The sequence below is a fragment of the Helianthus annuus genome, chromosome 16 (genome assembly GCF_002127325.2).
Source record: "Helianthus annuus cultivar XRQ/B chromosome 16, HanXRQr2.0-SUNRISE, whole genome shotgun sequence".
Taxonomy (NCBI): Eukaryota; Viridiplantae; Streptophyta; class Magnoliopsida; order Asterales; family Asteraceae; genus Helianthus; species Helianthus annuus.
Window position 1 is genome coordinate 114,695,127 of NC_035448.2, and position 12,436 is coordinate 114,707,562.

Consider the following 12,436-nt stretch of genomic DNA (forward strand, 5'->3'; position numbering starts at 1 on the left):
CAACGGCTAGCCCAAACGGCTACTTGTCTTGGCCAATGAGATCCCGCCATGTCATCTTGATAGCCCCGCCCAACGCTCGGGCTGAAACCCCCGCCCAAGGGGCCACGCCGAAACCCAAGCCCACCCGGGGTGGTGACTTGGGCATTTGTACCCAACCCACGCCACAACCTACGCCCCATACCCCATATTATAATATTTACTAGATCTTTTTTTAACACATAGCCGTTGGCCAACGGCTAGCCCAAACAGCTACTTGTCTTGTCTTGGCCAATGAGATCCCGCCATGTCATCTTGATAGCCCCGCCCATCGCCCTGGCTGAAACCCCTGCCCAAGGGGCTACGCCGAAACCCAAGCCCACCCGGGATGGTGACTTGGGCGTTTGTACTCAACCCACGTTACAACCCCGCCCCATTATTGAATATATTTTTAATTAATTGAATATACTAATAAAAAATAAACTCAAAATTACTGTTCATTGAGTTTATGTTTTATTAGTATATAATATAATATAATATAATTGACGTTACTAGTTTATACATTTTTGTCAATGTAGTTTTAAAAGTTATTTTTTTTAACTTTACTCATGACTTGCATGGTGTTTTATGATAGAGTAACACAATATATATAGTTTTCGAAACCATGTTGATAACATAAACCACCACTGCAATGAGCACACCGGAGGCCAAACATGAAAAATACAATTATCGTTTCATCGATTCTGATGTTTGTTATCGCGTAATACCTTACAAAGAAATGCTTTCAACCAAGGTTGGAGAACTCGCTAGTCGCTAGTCGGCCGGTGAAGTGGGGACTAGCGACTACTCGGGATTACTCGGGATTAATCAGGATTAATCGGATCGGGTTTTTTATATGTAATTTTCAGTTTTATGTATAAATATATACATTTTTATAGGTAAATATTTTAAGTAGCTAGGTTTTAAATCTTACTCAACTCATTTATTTAAGTATACATGATTAATTGTTGGAATTCAAATGATTTGGTTGGAAACTGACCGGAATTTAGAGGTTTTGGCCGGAATATACAGGTTTTTTGCTGGAATCGTCGACTGTTGGCTTGCCTAGTCGGACCTAGTCGTGCCTAGTCGGACCTAGTCGGGTAATGGACCGATTTAAGAAAAATTACTCAGTAACTGGACGACTAGCGATTAATCGCCGACTAATCGTCGCCTAGTCGCGATTTTTACAACACTGCTTTCAACTATACTGACACCGAATAATCTAATCACACTATCATGGGGCAATCTGCAATTGAAATAAACCCAAACGATAGAATCTCGACACAACACTAAAATCGCCATGCAGATCATAATGGATGTTGATGCTTTCCAAAAAAAGTCATTTCGGATAGTCAACAAAAGTCAACACAACCTTCACTTTCCTATTTGTTTTATGCGGTCATGGTCCCTTCAATACAAAAATTTTAATCAACACCTACATCAAAACAATCACAAATAAATTTCACTTCGAGTATTAAACTGAAACTTATAACAAAAATACTAGCAGAGACCAAGTTACCGCGTGTACTGCATCCAGCTTCTACAAGTTGATCGCTTTTGTCGACTGAAGTAGACTGGTTAAGGCTCTTGTTTGCAACTTGGGGCTGGCATCACATATGCATTTTGATTACTTTCACAAAAACATCAAGTGATTATGTGAAATTGTATAAATAGGTGGTACCTGACTAGATATCTGTGTCATCACGTGAGGGTTCTTATTAGGGATAGGGTCCTTGGAGCTGGGGCCCGCATCTGGAACTTCGGTTTGTGTCAGCATTTGCCGAACAGCGGGAACCCCGGGCATAGGTGGTTGAGGTAACAACATTGGCATTCCTTGGCTAAGATGCCCATACATAGGTGGAGAAGGGAAAGGGTGTCGTGACCCGTGTATAGTAGGAGAAAACGGAAACATATGTTGTCCGCCATTCATCTCCATTCCCATTCCCATTCCCATTCCCATTCCATAACCCATACCCATACCAATCCCCATGGGGGAGAAATGAGGATGCATATGTTGCATTCCATTCGGGAACATCATTGGCGGCATACATAATCCAGTTCCCATTGACATAATCTGCAGTTGTTGTAGAAACATAAGTTTAGGGATTGGAGGGTAAACAAGCCGAGCCACTCGTGAGCAGCTACCTAAGATCAGCTCGCTAGAAGCCCAAACCAATTCGAGAACTCGAGCCCAAGCTTCACATGCATAGGCCCGCGAGTCTAGATGAACCTTGTTATTTATTTAATATATAATATAATAATTTTCATTTAATATATAATAATTACATAATAAATATTATTATATTTATAGTTACCATAAAATAAGTAAATAATACAAAATTATGTTATATATATAGAGGATGGATATTATGAAAAGTTGGAAACCCACTTGAGTTATAAAAAATATATATTATATATATATGCTACTAATCTTTACAGAAATTCAAAAAAAAAAAAAATACGTTGAAAAAAATTGCATATGTGTAACATAAATGACGTAACATATGTAACATATTAAAACATTGTACCTGTACTTGAAGTTGAAGTGTCTTTAAATACTCAATTGCCTCATCAAGCATTGATGCTTTATCCACCTTGTAATGTAAAAACTAAGATCTCAATTCGGAAAATCAGCATTCTAATGAATATATTTAACCAACATCGAGTGGGTCGAATAGATAAGGATGGTCCTTTAACAATAAAGACTCCACATCAGTTTAAATTCAACCAGAAGCACACAGAAAAAGTCTTAAAACTAGTCTACCTTGTTGCAATTTGGTATGAGTTCTTGTAATGCCCGCATCTTTTCGTTTATCCTATCCCGTCGCCTCTGTTTCATCATAATAATTTTATCGTTCTTATTCAAAGATTTAGATTCCTAATATGATAATATTATTTTTGTAATCATAACTAGCAAATTAATTATTACCCTTTCAGACAAATTATGAACTTCAGCCGCACGGCTTCTCTTAGAACCCGTACCTCCTCGAGAAGCAGCTGCGGTTTTAGTGGCCAACGATTCTTCTTCAACGTCCTAATCAAAACAATAATTACGATTAGTAAATGAAACAACTATAACATGACAAAACAAAGAAACAATACGCTATCTAACATACTTGACTTTGGCACTCAAAATCTTCCGTTTCGCGAGATTTTCTCTTACAATTTTTGGTCAAATCGTTTGATGCTCGTTCAGCACTATTCCCTGAACAAACAGAAGAAGAAGCACCAACTGGCTCGTTGCTCTTTACGGTTTCTGAACCTCCTTTACCTCCTCCGCATGCATCATTGGAGGACTTGTCGACACAATGTGGCTCATCATATGGCTTACTTGGTAAAGGATTTGAACAAACTTTGACTGAATCCGAACCAGGTTGACCAGTTTCTTTCTGCGGTCCATGATTCTGAACACTAGCTTTAGCCATAGCCGCAGCAGCGGGTCTTGAAAAATGCGAAAAATTCAACACGGTGGAAGTTGAACAACGCGGTACAGAATCTCTATGACTCTCATTACCGGCTTTACTTCTACAATTACTATTAGTTATGTCCGAAACTCCCGATCTAACAGTTGGATCTGAAAATCGTGAAACTTTAGATGTGTTTGATCGGGTTACATCGATCACTGAATTTGGATCTTTATTACCTCTCTTCTCTGTTGCATTCAGACCGTTATGCATAACGGGTTCGTGAACTGTCACACCGGATAACTCGGGTAACAGATCAGAACTATAATCGTCAAGCGGATAATTTAACCAAGGGACCATATCATCATCTTGATTCAATCCAATCTCAGGCATAGATACATCCAAAAGACCATCTTTTGCTTGAACTTTCGGTGTTTGAAACTGAAAATTACTCGAAACTGGCGTCTTTTTCAGTTTACTAGACTGACCCTGCATCATGATCTGACCCTTTTCCCATATCAACTCTACAAACTCGTCGTTCGGTCTGCGTCACAGCCGTAAACATCAATCAAAAAGTTAAACACTACTAAAAACATCAATCAAGAAACTTACATATATGAAACATCAGTTGATTTCTGCTGAGAGGGTTCACTCTTTCCACTGATAGATGATCTATACAACTCTGAAAGTGGCATCTTTGAATCAAAATTTCACAAAAAAAAAAAAAAAGAAAAGAAATCTCTCAAAATTCATTCACAGCCTTCAAGAGCTCCAACCCACTTGAAGAAACCCCTGCAGAAACCATGACACCAGATAGTGAAATCTTTATATATTTTATACCTATTTTTCTGACAAATAATTGTATATATTTAACAACATTTTTTTATATGTTTCCCTCTACTGTGATGTCTTAATCTGACAAAATATAATCTGTAGCCACAATAAATATACAAAAAAAAACTCCAATAATTATATCTTTAATGGTGCCCTAAAAGATAAACAAACCAAAGCGGAAACTCAATCTAATTAACCTTATTCTAATCACAAAAGTACAAAAATACATTCTTTAAAGAATTAACTAACAACCCACAACAGATTATTAATAAAGGTACAAACTTGATGAAAGAAAGTAGAAACCCACCTCTGTAACTGCAAAAAGAATGACAATCAAGAATACCCAAATGAAGATGAGTTGATTTGAGCAGGCATTATTGAATTTATGAGGATATGAAGGGATAATCTTGAAGACCCAGATGATATCTTGATTGAAATGAGTGTAAATATGTTGAAAATGGTGAAAGTGTATAGAGAATAGGAGGATTGAAGTGGAGGGTAGTAGAAGACGGCGAAAGGCTTGCGGAAAATGGAGGTAATCAAGAGAAAGAATCACTTTAAGTTGCAACACAACTGTTAACTCCCTTCCAAAATTGTACAATTTCGAAAACTTTTTTTTATATATTTGGTGGTTGTTTATGAATAGTGTTTGTACATTCTGTCTTTGGGTGTATTTGATTTCTCACCTTGAAGTAACAATTTTTCATTGTGATAGTCGTTTCTATTCGTTTTTTTGTTCTTATAATATTTATTATGGTATTATTGTAGTGGATATACGTTATAAATAAAGTCATCTATTAGTCAATTTCATTGTGGTATGCATGGTTCGGTCAGTTCGGCTATCATGTTTAAGCGAAGCCAATACCTAAGTCATCGGTTAGTCTATTCTATTAACCAAGTGGTCTTCGGTTTATTTGGTTAGATTGACGGTTTTTTGTTTGGTTCTTTTATTTACGGTTAATAGCCAAAACAATACTTGAGCTAAAAATTTTTGGTTAAAAATAAATGAAATTGAGGTATAAATATGAAATTGATGCATAAATACAGAAGTGAAATAATAAATACATGAAATGGGGGTATAAAATATGAAATCCATGAACTGAAGGTATAAAAGCTAGAAATATATGAAAATATGAAAGTTCAATTCGGTTCGATTAGTTTTGGTTAAATGAGGGTGCAAAAAAATCTAATAAACAGTTTTTAATTAATTCGGTTTCGGTTAATTCGGTTTTTGGTTGATTTTGGTTCGGTTTCGTTTGTTTTAAGTTCAGTTTCATCAGTTTTTGGTTTGGTTTCGGTTAATAATTCAGTTGTTACTCACTGCTAGACATTGTTAATCACAAAATATCAAACTTTTTAACTAAAAACGACTATAGGTATGGTATACTACACTCAAATTAAGGATAATTAAATTTTTTATGATGTATTTAAAAAAATATATATTAACGTACGAATAAGTTATGACCATTTAAAAATTGTGGAGGTAGTTAGATTTTTCTGAGGGGAATAAATCGTAACTATTAACTAATTATCTATAACTTGATTAAAGATGAGAGAATTAAATTGTAATTAAGATGAGGGAATTAAAGTGTACGTATGATTCAAGATGTTTAGTGTAATAAAAATATTACCATATAATATGATAAAAGAATTTAATTTTAGAGTTAAATGTTATTTTAGTCCATGTGGTTTGGGTTATTTTGCCAGTTCAGTCCAAAGGTTTCATTTTTCGCTTGTGGGTCCAAAAAGGTTTCACCGTTGCCATTTTAGTCCACTGAGTTAACTTCATCCATTTTTCCTGTTATCGAGAAGGGCAATTTGGTCATTTTATAAGTAATTCTATTAACTAGAAGGGCAATTCGGCCATATTAAATGACCGAATTGCCCTTCTCGTTAACAAAAATAATTTATGAAGTTAACCCAGTGGACTAAAAGGGGAACGGTGAACCCTTTTTCTACCCACAGGCGAAAAATGAAACATTTGGACTAAACTGACAAAATGGTCCAAACCACAGAGACTACAATGACATTTAACTCTTAATTTTATATCAAATTTAGCTTCTTATTATACTTTTCTGTCTTTAATTAATTTATAATTTTCTCTGACTTTTTATGATCTGTTTCATGATAGTTTCGTGATCATTTATAACTCATTGTGTTTGAAGAAACACGGAACTAATTTTAGGGTTGATTAGTTTGGTTTATGTTTCTACCATAAGGGTTAATCTTCTTATCACTTTCTGAGCTTCTTAATGATCCGCTAATCCTGCAAAACAGAACACTGTTAGCTCGTTAAGAGGGGAATATGGGGGTTTCCCTCTTAACCAGACTCCGGCGTGAGAATAAGTAACTGTTTTGAGGAGATTAAAGTGTGCAAAGACTGAGAGTAGAGGGAATAGAATGTTTAACCTGTGAACTGAGGTCTCTATGTATAGCCGGAGAGGTGTAAGAGGAGATGGGCTGATGGGCCTTGGGCCGCAAGGCGACAACTTAGAGGATATGCTCTTTGTCTCACTAGCGTCGACCGTTAGTGGCTTCTAGAAGTTCTCCGGTACTGGCGCACCATGAGTGGAGCCACGTGTCACTGTTGTCGGCCTTGTTGTCCCTCTGCCATCAGCAGGTAAGTGGAGATCGTTGGGCAGGTGTCTCTGCCCTATGATTGGTGCCACGTAGGCGTCCTTGTGTACTCTCTGTCTCCTGCACGTCAGACGATCGAGGAGCACGCTTGAGCAGAGCCTGGAGGACGCGAATTGGCCCCTTTCTTCTGCCACTTGTACCTTTATGTCTTCTAAAGTGGCCCTGCGCCATAGTCCTGCGCGACCCTTGCTGAACACGTAACCAGCCCGCACAGGGTATGGGTGGTTCAAGTATAACAACCCTAACGTGAACCGACACCCTTGATAAACTTTTCCGAATATTTAAAATATCCTAAAATGTCTGTAAATACACCCCGTGTGTGAAAACCGAGCCCGAAATATAACATAACATTTAAAAATAAAATAAAAATCTGAAACTTAAGCTGAGGCGGGCCGCGTAGGATCCTACCTCAATCTTACGCGGGCGGTATCAAGGTTTGAGCCTAAACTCGTTTGTTTTCTTTAGTTTAGGCGGGCCGCGTAAAGGACCCTTAAGGTCTACGCGGACCGCGACAGCTTGATGATCAGGCGAGCCCCGGTGCGGTCACGTGTCCGACGCGTGTTGAGCCTATTCATGACCCGGACCAGCTACAACCTAGACCCCTAGGCCACGCGGGCCGCGTAAGCACTTGCGTACATTTACGCGGGCCGCGAGAGAACCAGTTTCAGCCCTATATAAGGAGGCCTCGGGATTTCATTTCTGATCGTTCAATTTCGAAATCTTTCTCTCAATTCTGAATAGTAGAAGTTATAGCCGGGTATTATACCCCCTAAAATAGTAAGGTTCTGCTACGATGTAAGTATGATAACCCCTGGAGAGGTATTAGATACTCTGCCCGATTGATCTAGGGTTCCGTAACGGCTGTCGTGGTTCTACCCGACGTAGTCGTTGGAATGCCGTCTCGGGGAGGGTATTACTAATGTTAAAATGGGTTATTATACTAACACACGTGCATTTGTGTAATTTATAGATTATTCGCAGAAAATTCCTACTGAAAACCCTAAAACAGCAATGTGAGTTGATCCACTTTTTGTTAACTGTTTTACAAAACCTTAAATGTCTTTCCATGCAAATAACGGTTATTGAGTATTTATAAGAATACAATTACAGTCGGTAAATTTAGGGTTTTGTATACAAAATTTGTTACCACCTGGTAAAGGAGTAACATGACCATAAGTCGGAACGACATTACCGTGTGGTGGTAATTGATATAACTTGGAAACAAATGTAATTGCGGATGCGCCCTCAATACTGTTCAATGCGACTTTTTATTTAAACTTGATTAAACTGGGATTCACTCACCAGTACCCACTGACAAAATATTTTTAAAACGCGTTTCAGGTAACAAAATGTGAAAGCCAAATAGAAGCCAGCTGGACAGCACTGAAGGCTTGGAAAAGTGGCACTAAAGTTACCTAAAAGAAATAGATGTTTTTCTGAAATAAAAATAGGATTTATTCCTATGAAATCGTTTGTACTGAAAACTTAGATTTTACCTATATTTTAATGTAATGAAAATGTGGTATTTTACTCTGATTAAATATTTCCTAACTACGGTCCTGATGAAAATTTCCGCTGCCAAATTGGACAATAACGTGATACCACCGAAACTGGCTCGTGGCCACCCGCTCCCGGGAACTAGGGATCGGGGGTTGTGACAGAAGGTGGTATCAGAGCTATGCCACTAATTCAGCCACAGAAGTGTTCTGCTGACATCAAAACTCGAAGGGTTAGGAAATAAATTACTGAAATACATGCATAATTGTATTTTCTTGTTATGTGTTATCTGACTATCTGTTAGTTTACAGTATGAGCGACCAAGGACCATCTGACGTGTATCGTCAATTGTCTGGTTCGCCTAGGAGCGAAGGCACCTCCTCTTCTCTGTCTGCCCTCTCAGGGTACTCTGCGGATACGGAAGAAGGAATCTTTGTGTTTAAGGCTCAGTCTGAAGAGCCATTTCCTCATAAAAAGAGGGGATGGTTCAGCAGGGGAGCACATGAGCGTAGAAAGCGTATGAAAAAGTTACAGGAACAACGAGTGTTAGCCACAGCTAAAAGAGAAACCGATGCCTATGCCCAGGATATGCTTAATAGGGGTATAGCTAATATCCACATTTTAGCAACAACTGCAGCTGACCCAAACCTGGAGCAAATGCTAGCACCCCAACCACAACCACCAATTCCTGATCAACCCATGGAAATAGAAAACCCTGAAAACCAAATAGAAATGCCTGATTTCAACCCGGAGGAGATACCTAGGGTACCTGCACCAAATCCCCTAGACCCAAATTACGATCCCTGGTGGGATGATGTTAGGGACTATGTGCAACGCTACCCGATACAGGAAAATGTGCCAATGCCCAATCTAGGAGCCTACCCAGGATTAGATCCTCAAGATCCCTATTACGATAGTGATGCCTACAAGGGAGATCTTAGAAAATCCTTACCCATACCAGGCCCCTATACCTCCGTACCAGGAACCCGCACCCCAGATTCCTAACCCAGTCCTAGAACCTGCACCCCCAATGAGTGCAGAAAACGTACAAGAACTTAGGACTTTCGGTGAGGAAATTTTAGAAAGCAGTGAGAGAATGCTACAGGTGGGAGAGTGTCTCGTATGGAAATACGACGAGCGCAATATGGATTTCTGGATGAATCCATATCCGTGAATGTGATGGCAGGAACGGTAGTAATAATAATATAATATAATATAATAATAATATATGTGTGTATGTGTTAGAAAAAAAACTACGGATGCATATTATTAGTATTGTAGCTTTACATTTCAGTCGGTATTGTAATTTTAATTTCAGTACTGGTGTGTAATAGATACATAATATATGAATAGAGTAAAAGTCGCAATGCTCGACGTTTTTGATCAACTTGTGTGTTGTGTGATTGGCTATATTCAAATATTAATTATGATATTAATATTTGGTAAATGTTTAGAATTCAGATGGACAACGAAGTGAATCAAGAAAACCAGAATGATAATATCCAGAACGACAACCACTCAAATAATGATAATCTGAATAACGAGAATCCGAACAACAATAACAATGGAAACCAAATGGATACTAGTGCCGTTCAACATATAGTGGCACAAGGAATCATAGATGCAATGCCATTTATTATTCAAACGGTTCAAGAAGCGAATAATAAAAGTAAGCATAGCAGTAAGCGACCAACTGAACCTGAAAACAGCATGAACAATGGACCCGTACTTCAAGCGCCCATTCCCAAAAGAAAAAGAACCATGCCATATGGTTGTTCTTACAAAGAATTCTGGTCCTGTAAACCAATAGAATTCTCGGGCAATGAAGGACCCATTGCAGCTCTACGCTGGATAGAGAAAACTGAAGCTATTCTAAAAATAAGCAAGTGTGCTGAAGAAGATAGGATAATGTTTGCTTCTAATTTATTTAAGAATGCAGCTCTAGAATGGTGGAACATTATCCTCCAGTCAAGAGGAAGTGATAGGATATATAACATGGAATGGGAGGAGTTCAAAAATATGGTTGAAAGGAAGTTCTGCCCTCCCAATGAAAAGGAACAGATAGCAAACAAGTTTTTGAACCTTAGGATGACCGGGGTAGATAGTAAGGGGTACACTACTACATTCTTTGAATATGCTAGAATAGTACCAACCCTTGCATCACCTGAACCAGTGTTAATCTCCCGTTATATCTGGGGATTAATTGGAGAGATTAGACATGTAGTCAAGGCAGCTAGACCCCAAACCATAGAAGAAGCTGTAGAACTAGCCAATACCTTGACTGATGAACTAGTGCGAACTAGAGAAGAAGACCAGAGCAGAAACCTATCCCAAAGGCTTACTCAAGAATTCCGTTCTGGGAATTCCAACCGTAGGAATGTAGGTTCTACCTCTGCGCCATACTGCAAAGCCTGCAGAAAGAAGCATTCAGGAAGATGCTCTACTTACTGCAATTTCTGCAAAACACCAGGACATAAGGGGGAAACCTGCAGAAGGAAACCAACAAATGGATTGTGCTTCAACTGTGGAGAAAAGGTCACATCAAGCCAAACTGTCCGGAATTGGCTTCAGCTGAAAACAACAAGAACACTAAAAATGCTAGAGCATTTGTTCTAACTGCAGATGAAGTCAAGATGATTCCAGACGTCATAGCTGGTACGTTTTTAGTTAATGATATTTTTGCTAAAGTATTATTTGACTCTGGTGCAAACCAAAGTTTTATTAATACTTCGTTTTGCAAACTCCTAAATCAATCATTAACTAAACTACCACAAGAATGTCTAGTAGAGACAACAAATGGAGAAACCGTTAGGATTTCTGAAATCTTGCAGGGAGCAAGAATAGAAATTTTTAATCAAAAGTTTATTGCAAACCTTTATCCAATGAATCTGGCAGGATTTGATGTCGTCTTAGGAATGGATTGGCTAATAGCCAATAAAGCTAGTAATTTATGTGATCAAAAGTCAATTCAAGTAAATTCACCAAGGGGTGAAAAGATCACAATTAAAGGAGATAAACCCTCTAGATCCACTAAGTTCATTTCTGTGATGAAAACTGCAAGTTATATAAGAAAAGGATCTATAGTATATTTGATTTCTATAATCAATAACACAAAAGGGAAAGAACTAAAAGACATTCCAGTAGTGTCCCAGTTTTCAGATGTCTTTCCAGAAGAATTGCTAGGACTACCGCCAGACAGGGAAGTCGAATTCAGAATCCATCTGCTACCAGGGACAGCCCCTATTGCCAAAGCACCTTACCGTTTGGCACCCGCTGAAATGCAGGAACTGAATAAACAATTAGACGAATTGTTGGCAAAAGGATTCATACAGCCAAGCTCATCGCCATGGGGAGCACCGATATTGTTCGTCAAAAAGAAGGACGGATCAATGCGTATGTGCATTGACTACCGTGAATTGAACAAGGTCACGATTAAGAATCGGTATCCATTACCGAGGATCGATGATCTGTTCGATCAACTTCAAGGAGCTCGATTTTTCTCTAAAATTGATTTAAGATCAGGATATCATCAATTAAAGGTACAGGAAGAGGACATTCCTAAAACCGCATTCAGAACAAGGTATGGTCATTATGAATTTACTGTCATGCCATTTGGTTTAACCAATGCCCCAGCCGTATTTATGGACATGATGAACCGAATATGTAAGCCATATTTGGATAAATTCATAGTTATCTTCATAGATGATATTCTAATTTACTCTAAAAGTAAAGAGGAGCATGTAAAGCACTTGCACTTACTTTTAAGTCTATTAAGAAAGGAAAAGCTTTATGCTAAGTTTTCAAAGTGCGAGTTTTGGTTAGAGCAGGTACAATTTCTTGGACATTTAGTTAACCATGAAGGAATCCATCTGGATCCAACAAAGATCGAGGCAATTACCAAATGGAAAACCCCTGAGTCGCCAACTAAGGTTAGAAGTTTCTTAGGATTGGCCGGTTATTATAGAAGATTTATCCGAGATTTTTCTAGAATAGCCATCCCCTTAACCAAGTTAACCTGTAAATCTGTTAAGTTTGAATGGGGACCA

General features: G+C 38.3%; 1 protein-coding gene across 8 annotated transcripts; it reads right to left on the reverse strand.

Moving 5' to 3' along the window:
- Positions 1-690: 690 nt before the first annotated feature.
- Positions 691-4,935, reverse strand: LOC110915563 (transcription factor PIF3). 8 transcript variants are annotated; one of them, XM_035985594.1, is made up of 10 exons: positions 4,564-4,935; positions 4,035-4,214; positions 3,662-3,966; positions 3,135-3,592; positions 2,948-3,052; positions 2,783-2,848; positions 2,547-2,612; positions 1,700-2,092; positions 1,538-1,622; positions 691-1,453 (listed from the first exon to the last, which is right to left on the reverse strand). In XM_035985594.1, the coding sequence occupies exons 2-10, from the start codon at positions 4,115-4,117 to the stop codon at positions 1,443-1,445; spliced, it is 1,572 nt and encodes a 523-aa protein (XP_035841487.1). In that variant the 5' UTR covers positions 4,118-4,214; positions 4,564-4,935; the 3' UTR covers positions 691-1,442. The 8 variants fall into 8 exon arrangements, with proteins under 8 accessions (XP_035841487.1, XP_035841485.1, XP_022015980.1 ...); XM_022160290.2 differs by having other exon boundaries at positions 1,131-1,426; XM_035985593.1 differs by having other exon boundaries at positions 1,131-1,426; positions 2,547-2,627.
- Positions 4,936-12,436: the final 7,501 nt, after the last annotated feature.

Coding starts and splice junctions, on each gene's coding strand:
- LOC110915563 (XM_035985591.1), bottom strand. CDS start 4,117: ATGCCACTTTCAGAGTTGTATAGATCATCTATCAGTGGAAAGAGTGAA. Junction 3,967..4,034: donor TCAACTGATGTTTCATATAT/GTAAGTTTCTTG, acceptor GCTGTGACGCAG/ACCGAACGACGAGTTTGTAG. Junction 2,628..2,782: donor TCATACCAAATTGCAACAAG/GTAGACTAGTTT, acceptor TTGAGATCTTAG/TTTTTACATTACAAGGTGGA.